At 45.8% G+C, this 25,043-nt stretch overlaps 1 protein-coding gene across 4 annotated transcripts in view; it reads right to left on the bottom strand.

Moving 5' to 3' along the window:
* LOC112562103 (trichohyalin-like) overlaps positions 1-25,043 on the bottom strand; it is a 126,447-nt gene that overhangs the window by 77,817 nt on the left and 23,587 nt on the right. For 3 of the 4 annotated variants that reach the window (XM_025235113.1, XM_025235110.1, XM_025235111.1), the window contains exons 3-6: positions 20,984-21,103; positions 20,697-20,837; positions 14,688-14,879; positions 12,912-13,019 (exon numbers count right to left, since the gene is read on the bottom strand). In XM_025235113.1, the coding sequence (XP_025090898.1) occupies positions 12,912-13,019; positions 14,688-14,879; positions 20,697-20,837; positions 20,984-21,103 (561 nt within the window). The remainder of the gene's footprint in view (positions 1-12,911; positions 13,020-14,687; positions 14,880-20,696; positions 20,838-20,983; positions 21,104-25,043) is intronic. The other variant, XM_025235112.1, reaches the window with a different exon arrangement.

Raw genomic sequence — 25,043 nt, 5'->3', positions numbered from 1 at the left:
TATCTCACCAGTTCAAGGAGTGGAAGACTTTTCACCTCCTCTTGTCGCTCGTCTTCTAATGAAGAAAATGTTCTTTGTTGTAGACAGAAGTGGACAATAATACTGTACTGCAAGCCAAACGGAAAAAGCACGGACAACAAACACACGGACACACAAAGACTAAAGTGTGCTGGCATGTGCGCTGTTCCAGACATCTTAGAATATCACTCTTCCTTTTGTTCTGAAATATGGACAGCTTAACTGTACAGCCTAAACATTTTCATCGTGGCCGACAGAAAGAGAGCAAGACCCTCCAGAGTATCAGTCCCCGCCTGCTAACAACATTACAGACTTAACAAGGTGTAGACAAGCATCCAGCTGTCTCACTGGCTCTTCACGGCCTCCACTAACGACCAACGTACACATCGGTAGATGTTGCCGCCAAAAAGTCATATTCGATGACTCTGCAATGGTCAGTGTGTTCATTTGTTCAGTAGTCCAAAACATTTCATAAATTATTGGAATCGACTGGCACTGACTTATCCGAGAACCTTAAAAACAAGAGAATTTTCAAAATCCTTTATATCTGACGGGAAAGTAATTAATGTGCAGCATTACAATCATCGTTTACTTATCTAATGACTAGTTTAGAGGGCTGCCTGCTTTGCTGTGATATAGCCTCAGTTGTTGGCTCCCCGTAAAACGGTGATTAGTCCTCACCCCAAGTAACTTTGCTGACTTCCTCCTGACAGCTTTATTTTATTATTATTTTTTTCACAGCTGATCTGTTCATCGCGCAAAAGCCCACACACAGCTTTCTACTCAAAAGGTTTCATTCTCACTAATAAAAATAACTTTATCTTTAACGAAGCTTACAAAGAGACGATTTGAAAAAAAAATATATATTAAATGAAGCACTTTTCTATTGCATCACTTCCTTTCATTTAAAAAAAAAAAAGAACAATGGACTTTCTTGAGGAATATTGCCTGCAGACCTTTACCTTCCCTCTTTATACGATTAGAAAGGGTGGACAATGGAGATATTACAAAAATAAGGAATATACTGGCCTATCTTAAACCAATATACATTTTCAAATACATAATTCGGACTTATGTAGTTATGCCTTAGAACGCTTTTAAAACGGTGACAATTTCTAACAACAATAAAGCGTCTATAAACACAAAAATAAATTTCTCCATGCAACAGGTTTACACATGAGAAGGATGTTGACATTAATATGCTCTGATTAAAAAACAAGTTTCGTTGTTGTCACATTACTGAACTTTAAATCAATACAGCATGGGCCTGCAGGCTATCACCTCGATGTCTTTAACCTGATTTGTCAAACTTGAGGAGTTCTAAGAAGGAGAAACAGACAAAATAGACCAAGCCGAAATTCTTCATGAAAATAAATAACAATGAATGTTAAGAAATACCAGCGAGCGAATAACACACGGCGATGGTCCTGCTTCTAACAAAGGTCTAGCAAAGCCAGCATCCTCCAGAAGACTAGATTATCAGAGGGACTACGGACAAATGAAACATCACGATTGTCTGTCCCCTGTGCACCGTGCACAAGACACGTGTGAATCCTCCAGAAGCCAGTACCTATTGATCAAACTTCTCATCTCTCCAGTCTATGCGCGCCAATAGTATGGTACTACCTCCCCTATCCTACACCTGATGGAACAGCTCGCTGATCAAACCTCTCCCTCAGTTTTGTCCTTGAACAATCAGACCTCTAGAGAGCACCAAATTCAATTTTCGCCCATCCTGAGAATCCAATTCTGGCGGACGGAAGCCTTAAAACGACATGTGTCAGTTTGGTGCTCTCTCCAGAGAGTTCCATCTCCCTATTTTCATTTTGTCTACCACCATAATCATCATCATCCAATCAATAAATCAGTATCCATTATGATCTATCATCATCAATCATCAATCGTACATCATCATTAGTATACGTGTACCACTTAGTATACGTGTATAGCCAGCCTCATGACCAGACCTAAGCAGAAAGAATATAAAAACAGAGCTGAGGAAAACATAGAATCCTCTGTCACGCTCTCACACAGAAAAACACCCCCAAATAATATATATATAAAAACATGTTTTATATATAACATAAGTAATTTCAAAATGCAGTGGGGGGAATGTTTTACTGACAATATTTTCAGAACACGAAAGTCTTTAACACCCATTTAAAGCATGGAGCTGACTAAATAAATAGTTCGAACGGAGAATAAGTTAAATACTTAGTCTGGTGTCAGAATACCAAGCACATCTCTCGACAAAGCGGTTGGTGCTATTTTTCTGGCAGAAAAGGAAAGTTTTGTTCTACCACAGAACGATGTCTACACGAAGATTAACAGTGAACATGCTAATTAAACAAGCAGAGAAGAAGCAGAAGAATTTATGTCTTGTCATCATTAATTTCAATTTGCTACTAATCATTCACGACTATCTATGACAAAGCGTTCCGCCCTCACTTGTGGGGTGGCATGAGAAATACAGCTTTATGCCGCCTGCAACGGACGAAAGTGGATAAGTAAGCAGACTGATTGGGTATTTGATAAAAACGACTGGTTCAACGACAGATCCTTGAGAAACACCAACTGACAGCACATATAAAGCAACAGTAAACAGCTAAGCTCCCAGTCCAGGAACACTACTGCGACTGTTGCCTGATTTACTTCCATTCCTGACATCAGGAACGAACCATTCCGCTGTTGGTTTTTTTTCTCGATACATAAATATATGTACCATCTGCCCAGACATGGCCAGACCTTGTTAAGGAGCTCCGAGGCTGACATTAGGCAGTCGCTTCGACCTACAGATTGTCCCCAACGCAAACCCGCATTTCCACGAGATAATGGATGCACTCGCCTGCGGTCCTATGTAGAGCTCTATCACAGGCGTAGTGAACTAAACATTTCACCTTCACAATCTCACCAGAGGGGCTTCAGTAGGTACGTTTATCCGTATAATAAACACCCACACCAACACACACCACTTTCACTCCCATTACATTCACGAACACACAGATCGGCGTTGGACAAACGACACTATGGTAACAAATAAGTGTTGTGCAGCGGCTGATTTGGGGTCAGAGGCTGTGCACAGAACGGCTATAATAAACACACAGGTGTGTGTGTGTGCATGGCAGATGGGAAAATAGGATTCACGCAGTTCTGACATGCATTTTACCTCCCACACCCAGCCTTCGAACTTCAATAAAACAGATGTTCCTCGCTGCGCGATGATGTCAGCTGATATGAACGTGTGTGTGTGGTATATTGAAAAATATATAGATGTATGTGTTGCAGATATACGTGTGTGTGTGTGTGTGTTCACGCGCGCTCGCACGAGAGAAAGAGAGAGAAAGTGATGGGCACTGACGATGTGGCCGCTTTGCCACAGGCTGTATGTAAATTGTCGACGAACACATGAGGTCTTTATATCCCTACGTTCACTGGACTGGAACCTGTGTGTGAAGAGACTTCATTCTTGGCAGAAGCCTGAACGAGGGCAATTCCTTTATCAGAAGGCTCGCCGTTTCCACCAGTCGCTTCCAATTTACGCTCGCTGATGCGAACTCGCAAAAGTGTCGTTAGCGACAGGCATCTGCGGCAACATCTCGCAGTCAAGGAAGACAATCCGATGCCACGCCGATGGAGTGCAGGACCCTAACCAGCGCTAACACAACGTTAACACAACGTTAACACAACGTTAACACCCTAACACAACGTCGTTGGGTGGTGGAGACCATTTGTCTGGCAGCTTGCGAACCCTTGCCACCACGCAGCAGATGTACCGTGCAGCAAGCACATCTCTGGACTTGACCTGACGTGTTTCAGGGTCGAGCAATTGTCCTCGGATTGGAGGAAGGGGTTGGGCGAAGTGAAGGATAGGAAAGGGTGAAGGAGGGAGACAGAGATGGGGCGGGGTTCATGATCACACCATGAATGGCGCCTGACGGAAGTTGGCAAATTATAGGAGGCCAATAATCGGACAACGGACAGGGTGGGAGGAGTGGGGAGAGAGGGGCTGACATCTGACAGAAAGGGACATCAACAAAGGGATCATGCACACACCTGCGCGCCAGCAGGCACGCATGCATGCACCTTCATGTACATATACTGATATACACACAGGCATACATGCCCTCATGTACGCAAGCACACACGCAAACACACTGGTGATGTCGAAACGATATAATCTCAGTTTGTCCACCCTGCTGAAACATAGTTAACTGTGCAGGTGTTAACATGAATGTCACAGAGCATCAGTGGCTGAAAGTATGTTAATGGCTAACACGGTCCCCTTCCAAATAAATCCGATAATGGACATTAAACAAAATTTGACAGAAAAGATATAAAAGAGGTCGTTCAGCTTCTCGATGCAGAAAGGAGAAATGACATCGGAGATGCTAGCCAGCTCTGGTCTGCGGAGAATTATTCCCAACAGAGCAAAGTTACTCGCGACAACCTTTCACAGCAATCAAGTTTCGGCATGCAGTGAAAGCGCAGTTAACAGCAAATGCTTTTGAGAGATAACGAACATTAACTATGTATCGTAAGCCAGGTTGGTGTGAGAAAACAAATGCAACTTGGTTAAGTAAGCTCGCGCGCGGGTGTGCGTGCACGCATGCATATCAGTGAGTGCGTGTCGAGCGGCGTGCTCGTGCTTACGAGTGTCGGTGCATATGTGCAATGCTTGTTAACATAAATTACAAAGACATGCCTAGTCACGGCTAGTATGATTGTTCGAACGAAATGTTAACGCCCAATTATCTAACCAAGACACTGGTCAGTTTTAATCCAATCACCTAATTAAAGAAAGAATGTCATGAACGGCCATTTTTATGATAAACGAAACGGTCTCATAGCCTACTGAAAGAATGAGTATCATAAAGCATCCGGCAAGCCATCGTCCGTCGATCTTCCACCAACGACGACGACAGCGTGCACGTTGGACCGTGGTGGCTACCGACAGTCCGACGTCTCTGGGAGGAGAGTAACAATGGCTTTGAGGCCGCGTTGGAACCGTTCACGTTCACAGCAACGGTAGAACGAGTCGTTGACGATGAAACGGAGAGTGAAGACAGACACGCACCAGACATCGACTTCGTGCAGCTCTGACATTTTCTTTGCCCGGGTATTGTCGCGACTCGGGTGTCATTAGGTGCAAGCTGTGAACACTGGTGTAACAATCACAGTTCGATCAGGCAACATTGTTTACAAGTCATACTCCAGCAAGCACAATGAACATCCTTCTCTTTTTAACTGTAGTCTTCCAGCCGATACCTGTCACGCACCTGTGGAGTAATCAGCTAATGTGCTTGTAAATGATAATAACTGTCTGAAGGGCGTGTGTTATTCAGCTCAGACCCTGGCCGTTAATGGGCTACTATTTTCCTCGAATCTCGCTGGCAGATGAGACTTTTTCTTTTAAAGTAGTCCATAAATTCTTACATGATGCAGACTGGAAACACGAGGTTTATTCACATCTTATCCAAAGCAGTTACACGCTGAATACCTCTTGCTCTGCATTATTTCTCGTTTGCAATTCAGCAAGGAGGATGAGGTGGGGTAGAAGTCTATCTAGCGCATCAAGTAGAAAGGGAAGCTAAAGCGCAAGTAAACCTGTCCATACGGGCACCTAGAAGTAATCAAACGGTCTACATGTAAGTATGTGGGTGGTGGGAAGGAGAAGAGTTGGAAAACAGTGAAACTGATAGCGCCGCGATGTGAAGAAAAAAAAAAAAAAAGAAAAGAGAGAAAATGCTGCTGTGCAACTGAGCCGGATGGAAGAGATGAAGACAAACTCAGTGTCACGTAGTGCGTCCCCTGGTGTTACAGGCAGTCTAGAGTCTAGACCACCCGACAGGGAGCCTGCACGAGTTGTACAACAAAGGAAATAGCATCACTGCTCTACACGCCCGAGTTCCGAAGCACGTGAAGTAAAAGGCACAGAAAATGTGTCGTGAAAAGAAGAAAGCAACAAACAATAGCTCTCAAAATAAAACATTGTTTCCTATGTGCGATTTGTACTTTAAATCCCTGTCTATGCACTCTCTTTGTTTCAACAATCAAGGCCGTAAACATATGAGCTAAAAATAAAGTGTCTTGCATTCAAAGTACAGGTGATGTAAGTGTACCTCCAGCGCACACCCCTGTAAATACAGGCAAGCAGGTAGGCAAGCAGGCAGGCAAGCAGGCAGGCAGGCAGACAGGCAAGCACGTAGGCAAGCAGGCAGGTAGGCAAGCAGGCAGGCAGGTTACCGAGCAGCGACAAATATGTCCACGACAACCTTTTGTACGGCAGCGAGCGTATTGTATTTGCGCAGCCATGACCTCCATTTCCGATCGATCAATCGATGTCTCACACTCTCACACACACACAAAGAGAAGTTTACGATTCGGTCTCTCATTCAAGCAGTTTACTTCCCTTACAACCGAAACTCCAAGCCACCGACTGATGTCTAATACATCACTACTTGTGTTCAAGGCCTTAGATGCTAGATGTCTCCAAGAGGCATCGTATCCTGTTGTTAACAGAGTTGTATGGATGTATAGATAAGCACTCCAAGTGATCCAATTACCTGCGGTCCCATCTTATGTTAGCCTCACTATTCTATCTCCTCCACACGTCTTTAAACAATCCTTGGATTGCTCGGATCGATAGACCAACCGATAAAATTAATCTATTCGTTTGTTTGTTCATACCTTCTCAAATATTTCTGTCACTCCAACCCCGCTTCTGAGTCACTGAATTCTTAAGTATTTATGGGTTTTTATCTGTTTGAATACAAGGATTTCATAACCTTCTTGTGCCTTAAGTCTCCTTCTCTCTCATCACGTCTAGTATTCATGTGCTGACGGTTTTATGTATCGCACACACTACTTTCTCCTTAGAAATAGCATTCTCATCCTAACATTGTGACCGCTTTCGTAATTAAAATAATTGTACTCTCCACTGAAAATAAAGGAACTTCTTCGTCTACCATGAAAAATTGTACCAAACATCTGACATCTGCTAGAAAACAACACTATACAGGGTTCGTTTTCGTGTCAATCTCTCCCCACAGGCGCACGCCAGTAAATGAAACATTCCCCACCCGAAGGAGCAATTTCTCCATCTGGACACCGATGTGTACGACCAAGCAACTCAATAAAAAGCCTGCCTTCGCACTACGGCTCCGCAGGGAGTTATTTTCTCTTGAACGGTCACAGACTCACACCAGAGTAACTTCCTGTACAGTCCGGTAAACAGTCGTCAGTCCTGAGCACCCCTTCCCACACCCCACCCACTCACCTGAAGCTGAACACCGATAATCATTTATCAGCACCGTCCCACCACCACCCCACTTTATTGTAAAGATGTACCTGTATTTAGTGCGCATTAGTGCGAGTACACACGTACACACACATACACACTCTCGCACGCACACATACACACTCGCACACACACACACACTAGTATGCAACATACATCACCTAGAATGAGACTGGGTCTGCCGGCAGAGAAGTCTGCACGGACAATCAATGCCAGAGAATCTCGTAAAATATCTGCTGACACAGCTTGCTGACTACACTAAACAGTCCATAGGGACAGCGAGATTTAAACACCGTAGTAGTCCGTTACCCTTTGAAATCCAGCAGAAGGTTCCGACCACCCCCAGGCGACAAACGTATACTTCCACTGCTGCTGTCGTCGCCGCCGCCGCTGCTGCAGCTGCTGCTGATGGAGACCAGAAAGCGAACGATGCTGGACACTATACCACCCAACGTACTGTGTTGGGAAAACGCTTGCTTCCCACGTGCAGTCCGACACAGGCCTAGCGCCCCCACCCTACTCCGACACACACACACTGCAGCGCCCAGCGCGAGGTGGTCCCGACGCACGCACGCACTCACAGACCACACACGCACCCGCGCGCGCGCGTGCGACGGTACAACAAAAGGCTGAGAGCAAGGCCCGAAGAGGACGAGCGACGGCGACCACAGCGACGCGACGCTGCTGCTAGCGTCAGGTCCGTCACCGCAAGCTTGACGCAGCCACGTGTCTGCGGCAACGGTTCCCGCTCGACACCGCGCCCCATACCTTACATGCGCTGCAGGGAGGTGAGGGGATTGCGCGTGCACACACACACCTACACACACGTGCGTGCGCGCGCCGGCACTTCCTGAACAACGACGGCATGGAAATGATGGAGGCGGAGGTTAGGTGCTGGTGAATGGCCAACTCTAATCCCTACGACACGAAGCTCTCGCCTTTTGTTACACGCTCGCAAACGATGACACACACACACGCACGCACGAACAACGGGAACAAGGCTCGGCTATCAGATGAGATTGCAGACAACTCCTGCACAAGTCTACGACCATTACTACAGGCTGGCAGTGTCCGCACTGGTGCTAGTGGAATCGTCCTCCCTTGAATCAATAGCGCCGCCCGCCACAAGCAAGTCACGGCGAGGAGATCGATACTCGTGTTGGGCCCAGCAGGAGCAAAAGGAAAAGGCAGGAGGTGTGGTGGGGGATCGAGGAGAATAGTAAAGGCACCAACCCTGGGTACTGTGCGTGCGCGTGTGCATGCCTGTACAGTAGGCGGGAGCGATTGCAGTCGCAGCGTGCGTCTATGTTGTGTGTTTGTGTACATGACTGCGTACAAGCCTGTTGTTTGCCGAGCCTTCCCTAAATTCCTAAAAATAATGCGAAAATCCTGCATGTTAAAAATATCACCACCGACCACACGTGAGCAGATGGGAGATGAAAGCATGAGGGGAAAGGAAGGAAAAAAAAGGGATGAAGGGAGGTGACAAGGAGACGTGCTGAGATCTGTAGGGGACGAGAAAGATGTCTGTTTAAACTGGCCTGTGCCTCAGAAGGCCAAGGATGGGTAACGCATGCCTCCTACTGAACGTCACGCGACATAACCGACACAGCCGCCAACAAACAGCATGGTAATTGCATGATATTATCTTTCTACACTATGACCCAATACAATATTAGAAGGAGAAGCTGCCAGACTGTTGTTATGGCTGAGATTATCGTTCTTACGGGACTACATGCGTCTCTTGTGTACCGTCTCTAATTTTGTTTGTAGGCCAAGTTACGGCGATCCCTGGCCGCTGGTTTCATTCCGTTCTTGAAGCACGCGAGATCAACAAATCAATCAATCGCCCATTCATGTATTCGTCCATCGTCCTTCAACCTAAAAGATTTCCTTCCGCAGCATGGCTCACAGGATGAAGCCACCTAATACAGGCAGATACATGGGAGCGTTGGAAGCAGCATCAATGTGAGCGAACCCAGACCATACTTGCGACCACTCCTGGACAGATTAGATGCAGCGTCACCAAGGCGGCCATTTTCTCGCGACTGTGGCAACCGCTGTCAGCAGATCAACAGGCGAGTGACGCAGTCAGATATCAACGTCTGCTGATAAGCACTGTTCACGTTTGAACATTTATTCATTAACTGCAACTGACGATCAGAAGGGGAAAATAAAACAATTCCAAGTAAACAAGCTCTTGGACTTCCGGTGAGGGGAAAACTAGTGTTGTCTTCAGATAGTGAAAACCCTCGAATAAGAAAAAAAAGAGAGAGAGAGAGAGAGAAAAAAAAAACATAAAATTCCGTCCAAGCAGCCTCAATGTCGCATTCGTGAGATGACCTGGCCATGAATGACCTTAACAAACCTGGATACTGGTGAGATTGCTGAGTCTCATCGGGCATTGATAGGGTTACCAAGTAACAGGGCAGGGGAAAGGGAATGGAAATGGAAACACATTTATAGTTGACCTCACTGACAAGAGAGGCAGGGAGGGTGGCGACTGTCCTTCCAGCACCCACTTCCCCCAGCCGCCGGTCTGGACGAAACAGCGTGTGGCCGCGACCCGCTTCCTGGACCCGAAAACCTGGCCTCGTCTGGGCAGCGGACAGGCTGCTGGGACTGGGGACAGAACTCTACAGTCTCCCTTGTCTGCTCAGACACGTCCCGACTGTCGCGGTATCTGGTTAAACATAATAATATGAGGAAAGAACTGGACGAGGAATCTGGCGAGTTTATGAGAAGAAAAGTAGAAAATACCACTGAGAATGTCACAAAAAACCAAAAAAAAAAAAAAACACTCGGTAATTCTGCTTTCCAAAACTCTTGAAATGTACGTTATTTTTCTTTTTTTTTTTTTTTTCCCCATATGCATATTCAGACGTGTCTTCCCAATGTTTTCCACTCGGCTAAACGCACTTCATCGTTGATTGCCTCGGAAAAAAAAAAACTTGGTAAACGGTTCCAAACTAAAGCTAGCCACGCGCAGTGGTGATTGGCTGGTTGCTAGAACTGAAGCCTTCTGACTGGTTGACGGCTCGAGAGTCTGCGATGAGCGTGGGCACGCAATCCATCGCATCCTCTCGCATCATCAGTCAAAGTCGCTGACGTCTGCTGCATGTCATGCGTAGTGCTTGTGGTAATAGGAGCGGCTGTCTTTGGATGGCAGAGACGAGGGGCCATTTTCTGAGCTCTTCGCGTAAGATTAGAGCTGGGTAATGTGTAATAAGTGGTGAGATGCACGCGAACCTCGCCGCAAAAGAGTCGCTTAGAATGCAAATTAATTTTTTAAGGAGTAAATGATAAGTTTGCGGCAGCCGTCCAAGTAGACATTCAAATTGATATATGCTTGTGCACGATGGTAAAGTTTCCTCTTTGCTTTAAAAAATCGCGGTCCTCCCAAAAATTGCCGCACGCTCTGATGCGCAAAAGTTACCAACCGGAACGTCACCGTCACGAACGCGCGCCTGGCTCGCGACGACAACGGACAGACCTCAGTGACCTATCGGGTATCACCCTCTGCACAACGTGGAAAACGTCTGGACCGGCGTGTTGTGGGAAACTGAAGACAAAGAGGCTGTCGAGGTCTAGAGATTCAGACTCTTTGGTCAAAGGGTGCGGGGTGAGGTTTGTGTGGGGGTGGGGAGCCTAGAGAATCGTTGCGGAGTGGTCAGGCCGCTGATATGAAAGAGTAATCCGCCACACTACTCTCCGTCTCTTCGCCTAGCCTCCCTTCAGCACTCACCTTCCGGGCACTACATGATACATGCTCGTGTGTTTTTGCGTGCATTGAGCATGCGTATGTGACCAACGACCAACCGTAACTTGTTCACGACTCCTCCACTCACCCAACCCCCAAAGCGTACGACACAGCAACCACATAATCGCACCCTTCCGGCGCGCCATTTGCCAGACGATACTCCGCCAGTCACGGCGAGGAAGAGTTTGGCAAAAATCTGATATCCTGCTACTGCACGATGCACACGAGGAACTAGGAAGGGGTGGAGGGGACGGTGGCAGTGGCAGTGCAGTGGCGGTGGTGGGGTCTCCCGCAGTTCCTCGATCAAGACCAAACGAGATTTACGGTGTTATGGAGGAATCTCATGGCGGCCCATACACTCAGAGTCCACGACGTGCGACTGAAAATCTTCATCCTCGTCAACTTGCAGCTGTTAGGCAGCGCAACTGTCCGGTGAAAGTAAGCCGTTCAACAAGTCAGTGCATTTATTTATTTCGCTGTATCGAGAAACTGTCAGGAGGTCACAGACAATTAAATCCCACATCACACAACATAGGTCAACACTCGAGTGAAAAAAAACCCATCATTACACTGCCTACAACGAGCCATCCGATGAATCTGGAATTTCGTCGATTTAGCACCACGGAGGTTCCGAATTAATCACCGTGCAAAGGCACCATTCGATCTATGATCTATAATACATGTCATTCATCAAAACAAGAAAAATAAATAATTAAGTGATCTTACAAACTTGCGAGGCTCTGCACTCACCCCGTCCTTTGAAAACAAAATTGTGAACTACACCTTACCCATCCCACTTAAATGTCAGCATGCAAACTTATCACAGAAAAGAACGACCTTTTCAGCCAGTATCATAGCAGGTCATGGGCATTTCGCTATTTAAGAAGTAAGAAATCGGAATTGCAGACGAGAGATGTCAGAAGAGAGACAGAGGGACCTGATTATCTTCTCTTTGCACCCGATCGTTTTCCGGAAGGAGAGAGGGGAGATGAGGGCAGTCTAGACATCTATATCTCCCCAACGTTCGCTTCCGGCAATGTGCGTAGCGGCGGTCATAAAATAGTGCCGGCGCACACTGTGACGACATCCTGCCCTGCGCACTGGCTGTATAGTCGTAATCTCTCTTGTCATTCGATCCCTCTGTGTTCCACCCACCCACCCGCTCATGGGATAAACCCTTCTTCACTAATCAGCAAGCTCGAAAACAGTGTCGTTTCGCGGTTACAGCCGAAATCGAACAGCTATTCGGCACGGGAGAAGACAATGAGGGAACTTTGTGCAGACGACAGGCAATAAATTCTTGACTCGTAGGCTGGAACAAGTGGGCGCCAAATTCGTCGGGACAAAGGGTGTTACTCCAGCACAGCCACACTACAAATACATTAAATGTTCTTAATCTTGCATCTCCTACGTTTCTCTCTAAAATCTCTCTTTATTCTTTCTCATTTCCTGGTGTACACACCCGTAGTGCATAGCGCGTTTCTTGATATACTATCTTATTTGCTGGCGATATGACAAAATGTTGACAAATTTGCATGCTTTGCGTAATATATCAGCCTTCTGCAGCAATGTATAAAATATGGAATTTTTCTCGCACTGTGGGTGCGTGAGTGTACAAGAATATAGCAGCATTATTAGTCCCTTGGAGGTACTCAGCCATGCGCTAGTCAGCCTCTTAAAAAATTAAGGCCCCAAAGTCTTTTACCAGCCTAAATTACATCAGTCCAGCAATGTCAAGGAGTTGCAGAGCGAGGGAGATGGGCAGAAGGGAAAGGGGACGAAAACTATATCCTCGTACAATGTACAGACTTGCGATACAAGGGATGCAACTCTTACCTCTTTGTCTCTGCTGTGCGCGAGTTGCTGCTCCAGTTGCAGTCGCTCCTTGGCCGCCTGCTTGACGATGTTCACTAGCTCCTCCTTTTCGCTGTACATCTGGACATTCTGCCGAACACAACAAAGCGCCACCGTGTTACAACATCGCCTCCGACGAATGAATTAATGAGAGGGAATGAATGACTTTAAGCTGCTGTTATTAGCTAGTTAGGAGAAACATCATTTAATAATTATTTCAGTAAGTAAAACTTCGCTTCCTGGAGTCTTAAAAAGCACAAATCTTTAGCGTCAACAGTAACTGTGTTTACAAAATCCAACAAACACGAATGTGGACGAATAACAGAAGTCTTGTTTAAATAAAAAAAACTACTGCCAATCATTTGCCGGTCTCAGCTGAGTAAAACTAAAAACCAGGTAAGATGTGGAATTCGTTTAGTGTACCATTCCGTCGGTTTCGCACGCGCGAGCACTCAGGGCTAATTAAGGAAGTCGTAAATACTAGTCAGTTATAATGTCTCGATTAAACTAACAATCTAAGCTATCAATCAACTATTAGAAGCCATGAGTTCCAATTAATTAGTATGTCAGCGCCCATTCATACATGTATGGATCCATATCGACAGCGATTGGGACTAAGTCTGATGTACAGCCAAACAGCTTTGTGGAGTATCAAGGCAAGACTGCGTGTATTTCTAAGACAAAGCTAATATTTTAGCATATATCCTTTTGAAATCTTTCTGCGAATGCAAGGGTGCATAAACACACCAATAACGTCTGTGCGGATATCGACATTCACGTAACAGTAAACAAACACTCTAAGAGGTTTCAAAAATAAAAGAACACATATGTGATAACCAAGCTAACATACTGCAAGATGAAACGTTTCAATGTGCAGTTATTATAACTTGTTTCGCTTGAGCAAGTATACTGCAAGATAAAACTTTCAAATCAATATGTCGTTAGTCTGACATTTACTTGTATTTTAATTATGTTTTTCTCAGCGGTAAGTATCGGCAGATTTACTCTTTATCTTTTTTAAAATCATTTTTAACCCTGTTCTCGCGAGCAAGCTCACACATTAGAAACGAGGAATGTTTACACATCCTGATACAAAATACAAAAAGTAAATATCAAACATTCTAGAAGGTATCCATGAAATCTTTTGATCATTTAGAGACACTTAAAGTTAAAACAGCTGCATTCTGAATAAAATTTGTAAGCAGGCTCCTTTATGCACTTATGCTTGTAATATTTAGCGTGTTTGTTATATTCCTGAACTGAAAGTTCCATATGCGCCTTGATATGCGTCGTTGTTGTTATTACTATTCACAGTAGTCTTCATGCTTATAGCACACTAGTATGCACTTGCCATAAAATCCACATGCTGGTACAAAATAGTACAGAAAAATATTCTCATTTCAAAAGTACGTTGTATCTACAGAACACATGTTCTATTTACTCAGAAGTTATATCTACAGAACTTCTCTTCTAATGTTCTATTGTCTCAGTTGTATCTACAGAACACGTTCTAATTACTCAGACTGATGAAGAACTACACTTGAATGCCCTGATCCTTGATCATCGCTTCATGAGCAAAAGCTTCAGTTCACATACACACACACACAGACGCAGGCGCGCGCGCACACACACACACAAACACGTGACGATACAGTTCAGAAGATGGAGGAACCCTGTGGGTCACATCTTCTCCTCTAATAAACGCTATGGTCATTTACAGACGGCGCACGTGACGAGACAATGCCAAGAGAGACCCACCTCGGGCGCCATGCTGTCACCGTTGCTCAGCTGGTCGGCCAGCTCCTGGCACTTTCGACGCAGCTGTTCCAGCTCGTAGTCTTTGGCCAGCATGTTCTTGGCGTGTTCCGCCAGGTCCTTGGCGCGCTGGCGGGCAAACATCCGCTTGAGGTGCTCCCCGTCCGACACCACGCCGCCCTCGTCTCTGGCCTTCTGCACATGGGCATGGAGGTCAGGGGTCAAAGTCAAAGTAAATCATCATCATCATCATCATCATCATCATCATCATCATCCATCCCTCCATCATCCATCCATCATCATCCCACCATCTCGTTCTGCTACAAATGCTGTGTGTGCTTGCTTTCTAATTTCCTCTCGGGGTATGCTATTCTTTCTCAACATGTGACACCTGTGAACAGGGCCGGCTTCTCTGCCCACGTTTCTGACAGCGTAAAACACCCAATTCCCTCCCTCCTCTGCTAATGCTGCATTAGTGTCCTGCCGAATCAGCTGTTGTTGCTGCTGTTTGTAGACATGTCTAATCCACCCGCTCCCCCATTAATCTGTCCAAACGCGGCAAAACTAGCAAACCACGCCCAGTCATTGACGATGTCACACACCTCCATAAACTGCATAGCAAACTCCGCCATCACACACGCAGCAGCCTGCTTCTACAAAGTGATCGGCAGTTGGTAAACACAGTCCTGTCGATATCAACAGATCTCATCTGTTATCTTTCATGAATCATACGAAAACATCTGTCGAGTATTTTAATCTGAAGTGAAAGTACGAGGGCGCAACAAAGGCTGGTATACTCCACACAGCGAGAACAAAAAAGCAGCCTCCGTTGAGTGTTAAAGAGTATCACTCCTCCTCCTCAAAACACGCCTACGTACCTAACTGTAAAAGCATCATGTCTTGCGAATAACAGCAACTGATATCACTTTATACACATCTCTTTTACATGAACACAAAGCTTCATGCCCGAAAGATCGTCGAAATGATGGACTGTAAAAATATTTGTGTCGCTGGCTAATCAGCTGCCATCACATGATCAAAACTACTGGGGTCGTAGCTATGAAGCATAGATAAGGTTACCTTGGAGTTAGCAAAGTGCTGGAAGCCTTTCGGAATCCCGTTTACTGGAAACCAGTGACGAAGGAGGTTGACTGATAATCTAGAAGCCCTCGTCTTGCGTTCGGCCCACAGCTATAGCTATAGACAGCTTAGTTGAGATGTAGGTAATGAAGTGATTTCCAGCAAGCCCAGAGGTAGGCATGTACCTTTGTTTTGATACTACAGCCCATGTTACTAGCACGTTTTACAAACGTCCTTCACGGAATTTTTTTATTATCGTGTATCAGATAGTGAGGCGGCGCATACCGACTGAGATACTAAGGCGTTACATCAGTCTGTCGTTGTCTGAACATCCCAGTGTACCCAAACCTAGATTTTTATTATCATAATCAAGTATTTTGTACTCTATATCCTCGTATGTAAATAAAGTCTGTTTTGATTTGATTTTGATTTTGATTTTGATGTGTTATACTTTTATGCAACTAGAAGCACAATAGGCTTGTTGGTCGTCATAACGAACACGTTAGTACATGTATACTGTGTTGTAACATGATGTCACAACGGCTGTATTTTCAGCTCCATTATTATTAAGGGTGTATTAAGGGTGTATACCCCTCTATGTCCCCTGGCCAACTGGCTGGAAGGGGAAGAGCTCTGTCGTCTTTTTTTGTTTTATCTAACATCCTCCTGGTGTTGGACTTGTGCTTATGTATAATTTTGATGGGCCTGCCATCGTGTGTGTAGAGTGTAGTGCCTCTTTGCTTTGGTCACTGCAATTCGTCGTAATTCTTTGTCCACCTTCAGCCTTGGCGATGGGCGGCGCGGTTCAGTGAGCTTATGTCCGTTGGATCGGTGAACTTTTTTGTGTGTGCTGGGGTCATTCGTCGTTCAATAGACTGATTCGTGTTGGATGTGTTATGTGCAGCTATGTTGCTATAAGAATGCATTCCAGCTATATGACATGTTTGATCTTTGCCCGGATGTGCTTGTATTGCGTGTGACGCTGACCTTTGGCTGGAGGACGTCATTTAGTTCTGACGTCACTTTATTTTTACGTCATTTTGTCATGTGTCATTTTTCTCTCCTTTATGAGAGTGTCCGGGTGTCATATGTAGAAAGCACTTTGACTTTCCCGGCTCTAGCAATGTCTTGGGACAGACGGGAGCACTGATCTCAATGCAATCACTCTCACAGCTGGCTCGTCCTTAACCTGGCTACACCCGGTAACCGCTTCTGCTGGCGGGCCAAACGCCTGTGAGGGCTGACGTGTTATTATGACGTCAATAAAAATCTTGGAGAGGAGATGGGCGCTCACCAGTTCGCCAAAGCCACTGAAAGGACTTATGGAGCGAAACAGAATAGAAGCAACATGCCGGATCAGGTATCGAGGCCCGGATCACAAACGACCGCGCACCCCTCTGGTGGTCTCAGGGAGGGCGACAAGTGTGATACTGAACCAAGTCTACACCCAAGTCTACAATCAAGCTGCTACCACGGGACTACTATCGGAACATGGAATGTTCGACACTCTATCAGTGCAAAGTGAAAGAACTCACACACGAGTTACAGGTTACGCTGGGACATAGTGGACTGCGGAAGTCCGATGGACTGGTTTCGGGAGTAACTACAGATGAAGCCACAAGCTCTGGTTCAGCGGAGACGCAATCAAGCATGAACGTGGTGTTGCTTTCATTGTCAGGAAGGAGGTGGCTGGAACTGTCATCAGCTGCACCCAGTCTCTAGCAGACTTATCTCCATCCGAATCTCTGCTCGACCGCACAACATCACCATTATACAAGTGTACGCCCAACATCAGAACACGAAGATGAAGAGATTGAGGAATTCTACGAGGAGCTGGACAACATCATCAAGAAAACTCCGAAGAAAGCATCTTGCTTGTCCTTGGCGACTGAATGCTACGATCGGCCCTGACGCTTACCAACAATGGGCAGAACAGTCGGCAAGTTTGGCCTAGGCAACACCAACGGCAAGAGGCCTACGGCTACTAGAATTCGCTCAGAGTCACCGTCTCACCATTGCCAATACCTCCACCCGACACAGAAGTCAAGAACTGTAACGTGGCATTCGCGCGGGAGGTCTGTCCATAACCAGATTGATTCATCTTGCTGCCTCAGCGTTTCAAATCAAGCATCAACAAAGCACAAACGAGTCCTTTCCTGGCGCTGAATAGGCAGCGACCACAACCTCGTCCTCACTAGCCTCAAGTTGAAACTGAAGTTGAGACGTGACAACAATAAGAGCCCTCGCATCCGATTCAACCTTGAGAAGCTCAAAGATCCGGACACAGAGAGGATCTTCCAGGCCCAGGTGGGGGCAAATTTGCAGCCCTGGCTACTATAGACTGCGACATAACGCCCTTGCTGGAAGTATCAAAGAGGTGCACTCTCTACTGCAGACGAAGTGCTGGGAAGCAGAGGAAGCGCAAACAACCCTGGTGACAGACGACATCCTTGATCTTGCGACGTAAGGAGAGCCTTGAAGAAAGGGAGAGGTCGAGACCCGACGTCAGCAGACAAGTAAGACTTGTTCAACCAGCAGATCAGAACAAGGATGAAGGAGGCAAAAGAAGATTGGATCGAAGACCAGTGTTTGCAGCGTGGAAATAGGCATGGCTAGCGGAGACAGCAAGAAGGCATATGAAATACTGAAGGCCCTCACCAAGACTCAGCAGCGACCAGCCACAGTCATCGAAGACAGCGCCGGACAGCTCCTTACGGAACGCTGCTGTACTAAGTCGTTGGACTGAAATATTGCAAGACTTGTACAACTACAAGATCGAGCCAGACACAGCATTCTCCAGCATCACCAGACTGGACAAGAAGGCTGAAGACCTGCCAGTCCTCACTGATGAGGTGAGAGAAGCTATGCACAGTCTGAAGGGAGGAAGTCACTGGTGTGGACAACGTACTGCTGAGCTGCTGAAGCATGGAGGAGACGCAACAACCAGGAGCCTTCACACACTGTGTCAAAGATATGGGAAGAAAAGAAATGGCCAAAAGAATGGGCTCAGTCTATCGTCATCCCACTCCCTAAGAAAGGGAACCTGAGCAGTGCCAGAACTACAGAACATCAGTCTGATAAGTCACCCAAGAAAGTAATGATCAGAATCATCCTACCGCTTAAAACCTATTGCAGAGGAACGCTGCAGAAGAACAGGCTGGCTTCAGGGCTGGAAGAAGCACGGTAGAACAGATCTTTAACTGCCGTGTTTATGATAGAAAAAACACTTGGGAGCATCAACGTCAACTATACCATAACTTCATCGATTTCAAAAAGCTTTTGATCGTGTCTGGCACGATGGACTCTGGCAGGTCATGAGATCATTCAACATAGAGGAGGACTATCCAGATGGTAGCAGCACTCTACAAGAACGCCTCCAGCGCGGTACTACTCAACAACCAACTAGGCGAGTTCTTCGCAATGACGATCGGGGTCCGTCAAGGTGCCTACTCTCTCCCATCCATTTTAACATCTTCCTTGAAAAAAATCATGCAGGACACCCTCCACAACACCTTACCTCAATCTCCATTGTGGCAGACCCATGTGCAACCTCCGCTTGCAGATGACATTGACCTCATGGCAGCAGTAACAACGAACTTCAGATTTACGGACAGACTCTCAGGCGAGCGGGGGCCTATGCATGGAAATAAGCTCAGAAAAAAGCAAAGTAATGATTATTTCCACCACCGACAGCAGCAGCAACATCGTCATGAACGGCCAGAAACTGGAGGAGGTTAACAGCTTCAAGTATTGGGTGCACCCTGACTAGGAGATGGTTGCGCTATACAGCAGAGATCGTATCAGGATTGGTATTTGGCAACATCCGCAATGTCCAGGCTGGATAGATCTGGCGAAGCAACTCAATCAGCTTCAGTACCAAGCACAGGCTGTACAAGTCCCTCGTAGTGTCAATCCTACTCTAGGCTGCGAGACTTGGACGCTGCTTGCCGCAACGGAAAAAGAAGCTCCAGGCCTTTGAGAACAAGTGCCTGAGAAGGCTGCCTCCGCATCTCGTACCCGAAACAAGACCAACGCATAGTACGGAGCACCGTAACCTCCTCTCGTGGGCCCACATGAGCCCCTTTCTGACAACAGTGAAGCGGCGCAAGCTCGCCTGGTTCGGTCACGTCACGCCACAACACCCTGTCCAAGCGATCCTACAAGGAACCCTCGAAGGAGCCGTTGTCGTGGTCGTCCGAGGAAAAAGCTGGGTCACCAACATAAGAAGTGGAGGAACGCGAGATGCAGACCTGCTCTCATCTGCTCAAGACAGGACCGGTGGAAAAATTCTGTCTGTTGCTGCTGCCGGACGTCCCCCCTACGCCCGGACCGGGCATGGGACTGACCTGACCTGACCTGATTAAGGGTGTATTATGCGATTCGTCGTTGGCCAATACGGTGCATAACTGTAGCTCCAAAATCGCGGATATTTCTGCATTTCTAAAAACTCTCATTTCATCGATTATACTGTTATCTTTTTCCCAACAGGCTGACAAAACAATTCAACGAAGCTGAGCTCTATAAATATCTCATCTGAATTCAGATCCGCATGGCCAATAACCCTTTTAAGGCCCCTCTCTCCCTGCTAGGGTCTGTGCGTGTTATATTTTACTTATTACTGATGCCGAAGTGTTTGTGGATTTACATAAACTATATTCAGCTATAATCAACTTCTCCCCGAGAGTAAAAGCACATCAGCATTTGTTTTCACGCAGAAATGCTACATATAGATCTTTCAACAAAAAACATTTCATATAAAACTTAGCTTGAAAATTGAATTTGCCAGCGCGCACCACATAAACGGTCGTTCCTCTTACCTCGCGCTCAGCACGTGACCTACTTAAGACTTCCGAGAGCTAGACGGCAGTCAGCTATCCATGTTATCGTACATCCGTACATGTGACAACGTGGACACCGAAAGACTACACTGACCGTTCTGTTCTTTGCATTCTCTTGCTGCAATGTTTTGGCTTTATCTTCCAGACGTCGAGCAATGGAGGCCAGCTCCGCGTTCCGCTTTTTCAGCACTTTAATCTTCTCCTCTAGCGGCTTTTGATCCTCGTGCTTTTTCTTCTGCAAGACGAAAAAAAATCAAGTCTAGCATGCACCAGAGCTGTCAAGCCCAGCTCTTAAACATGGCATGAAAGTGTGTCTGATTTGCAGAAAGCAGTGGCAAGAGGGTAGCTAGCCTCCTTCTGAATCTGCAAGGGAGGACTTACCAGAATCTCGTTTTCATTTCGCAGCAGCATAACCTTCCGCTCCAGGCGCTGCGTCTGCGTGTGCAGGTCCGCCAGCCGTTTCTGCAACCCCCGCTCCTTCTCCCGCTCCTCCCGCTTGCTCTGCCAACAGACAAGTAAGTCATGAGATCACAAGGAAACAAACAAATAAACAAGAAGTAGCCTCACGCTATTGGCTGCTAAAATTACTTCCTCTTCCATCTTAACCAACCTTCCTTTACCTCCCTTAGCACCCTCCCTGACGATGGCACAATTGTTCAGGCGTCATGATACAGTCGTTTCCACCGCTGACTTGTCGTTAAAAAGCTCTCGCAAAAGTCTCAAGCCCGCGAGAACTGTCTCGTGGATTAGAGTCGGAACCTCTGTGAGACCTTAACAGCGGTAACACGCTTGTAATAACTCTACTAAATATCACAGATGTGCAGGATCTGGGGCTTTATCTTTAAATACTAACCAGAGTGCAAAACTAGGTTCAATGACGAAAGTTTCATTTTGTGCGGGATACTTGTTTGTTAAATGTGAGCGAACACCTACGTTAAAAAAACAAACAAACAAAAAAACAAGCTTTTCAACATCGGGATTCTCTCCCGCCCTTGGGCTTCTTTCTAGACTCCTCACTGCACGCAGTTCCATGCCACGAACTCCAACACACAGGTCATTCACTCTCGTGAGCGGTATCACACTAATATCTAATTTCGTATTTCCTTTTAATACCATACGCTCCAGGAGCAAAAATATATTTTACCCCAGTATGCACATGGGTACACATGAGGTGACTAGGTTAGCAAACAAAACACGTATATGTTGTCCGAGCACTTCAGCGAACTTTCGCCAGCATACAAAACTCTTTGTCTTGTAATTAGTATTTTAATGTTAAATAATATATATCTTGTTATCTTTAAGCGAGTCATCGCAGTTGTTCAGTGATATTCAGTGATATATATCTACTACACAAGCAAGTTTGCATAATACATTACTGTAAGATTGGGTGTTCGCTACAACAAGGTAAACAGGTATAGCCTTAGAGAAAGATGTACATTAAATATATAGACATCATGCCTGCAGCAAGCTAAGTACGATATCAATCAGTATCATGTCAGTGCTTAAGTCAAGCAACAGAATCAAACTTCACACAATGTCCTACAAGATGATCTTCCCTTCAACTACTCCATGTTTACCAAGCTTTACAAAGTGTACTAAATGCTTATCTGAATTTTAACTATACCGACTTTTCCCGGACATTACAAACTGTATTTAAAGTTGATCGGACTTCAGACTTTACGAATGTTGTTGACCTGTAAGCTCTTGACAAACTCTGCTGAGTGTGCAAATGTGTTATAGATCATTTTCAGGCAGCAGATGTCCTCGTAACTCAAATGTCACAGCAAGTGCGAGGTGTCTAATTAATCATTAGCCATGACCTTGATTTCGGCCAGCCAATCGCACGCGAGCAAAGTCAGACGCCAGCAACTCGCAAAGCGCAACTCCTGTCAGCAACGGCGCCTCTGTCGGCCCGGCAACACATCATCGTCTGTCCAGCAGACTTCTCGGGGAAATCTTCCTACTTCAGTGAGCATTCGCATGAGCACAACACCAGTCGGACACGCGACTAAAGCTGAGACGATTCAGGCTAATAAACAAGTCACAACATTAATCCGACACCCTGATAATCTAAATCATAAAGACCATTCTGCCAAAAGTTGGTTATGAGGAAAATGGTTTAGCTTCACAGTCTTAGGCACACGTGAATTTGAAAAATAATTAGTCGTAAATTTGATTTTTAAAAAGCCAGCCTATGAAAGTATGACATCATTGGGCAGTTCCATTTACAAAAAGTTAGCTATACGTACCAGGTATGAGGAAATAAATAAAAAGCAATCTGCGACTAAGTGTTTCTTTCGCAGAAAATCATATCGCTTCAACATGCTTGAAAAAAAATAAAGAACACTTTTGAAGAACAAAGAGGCCGATTTGCTAGAAAAATCAACAGATCCGTCTACAAGACAGACACAGAACAACCTAATAGAATAAATATACAGAATCCTCTAAAACAATCAGTATGCAGAGCCCTTCTGAAAAATAAACATAGAAAGCCGCCTAGACGAATGCGCATGCAAAACCCTCTAGCAGTAAAAAAAAATACAGAAAAAAGTGCAAGACCCTCTAGAAAAATAAACATGAAATAAACAGAATGCTCTATATAGTTACGCAAGCGAAAACCTCTCCTGAAAGAATAAGACTTGAAGTAAACATCAAAACCCCAAAGTAGGAAGGTGCTCGTCATCCTTTGATATTAAGTGTCATGAAGCCAATCTCAAAACTCTAGAACGCTTCATTTAATGTTGAAACTGTATTAATAAGTAATTTAATAGGATCAGTGCACTGAACGAATGAACGAAAGAAGGAAAGAAAAAAGGAAAGAAGATACTTGAAAGAAGATGCGATGTCGGCAGATAAAAGGGTACGAAGTGTTAGAAGACAAGTTGAGCACAGTACCAAATAGTTTACAACAGCCAGACTGTCAGCGACCCAGGTCATGTTCAGGCTCACACTACGCGGGTTTCTCCTGTGTCATAAAGGTTAGTGCACAGCCTACGTACACATCCAGCACACGCATCCTGCAGCATGCACATCAACCGTATCCAGACCTGCCGAGCTACAGTTGCCAAAAATCAAACTCCTGTGAGGAAAGGAAACCGGAAAAGCATCAACGGCGTTAGTGACGAAACCTATCCCCCGCGATAAACGAGGGAACACAATACGTACAGAGAAAGCTGAAGGAGGAAAGTTGGTGTTTTACGCTGAGCCACCTGCTAAAGTTACATCACGGTCACAAAGTCAGTCGTGTAAACAGGTACCACATGAAAACAATTGGTGCCCAATATGAGATATGAACCCAAGACTCTCGATCCTAGCTATACTGATGACAAACGTTTAACCGTTACGCTGCCGGATTTCGCCAAACACGAAGCACGGTCGCCACAGTCGCAGGACACCAGGAACTCCTACTCGCAGAAGTCAAGCCTGTGATCTGGTCTGGTTTGGTCATGTGACCCGGCACAGCCCTCTGTCAAAAACTGCCCTTCAAGGTACCATAGGAGATGGACGGCGAGGTGGACAGAGGAAGAACTGACATGAACGTCAAGATGTAGACTGGTCGTCACGTGCAGGACCTGCTCACCATCGTTCGAGCCAGACGAGAGTGGCGGGCCTTGTGAGCTCCAGTGTCTGCGCTCTCTCCAGTGACCGGTACCAGTCAAGGGACGACAGAATGAGTAAGAGGTGAGAAGCAAGCATTCGAAAGATGGCCAAGACAGATAAGTTTGTTTGTTGTGTCCCCGTAAAAGTGTAGGATGGTGATGATGATGATTGATTGATTGATGATGGATTGTGATGGATGATTGATGGATGGATGATGATGACAAGATAGAGCATCAGCATGCAAGATCAACTACATGTACTAGCACTGTATTTTTCAGACGTTTATTTCCTTGCTCGGGATACCTCTAGGCGTGAAGTCCAAGCAACGACGAAGCATCTTCATCTTCACTCGCTCACGCCCCCTCCGTGTCGCCTACGCCTGATAGAGTGAAGTCAACAGCTCGACAGTGAATCATACCTCAAAACACCTGTCACAAACGCCTACGTCTGTGTGTGTACTAGCTGGGACTGATGATGGGGGCACGACACTTACATCTGCGCGCTAGTCACAGTTCACTACTCTAATACCCGCCCCCTACCCCTCCCCGTACCAGCTACTGGATGATCTAGTAACTGCTTTAAATAAGTGTTCTGCCGGACAGGTTTCTAGCGACGAAAAGAGGAAGAATACATAATGTGACCTTCGACCTTACGTTGCAAAACATTTAGTTCTGGCAGCGTTAGAGATGAAAATGTAAAAGATGAGAAAGCGTGGATTTGTAACAAGGGTACACAAACACGTCCGCTCTATCACTCACACGAATACACATGATGACACTATAACGCCAGCACCAAAGCCTAACAAACGGTAGATCAAATTACCTGTTCCTCTTCGTCAAGC

Source organism: Pomacea canaliculata, linkage group LG4, assembly GCF_003073045.1.
Source record: "Pomacea canaliculata isolate SZHN2017 linkage group LG4, ASM307304v1, whole genome shotgun sequence".
NCBI lineage: Eukaryota > Metazoa > Mollusca > Gastropoda > Architaenioglossa > Ampullariidae > Pomacea > Pomacea canaliculata.
The sequence above is the reverse complement of the archived record's forward strand: the minus strand, read 5'-3'. Positions and strand labels throughout refer to the sequence as shown.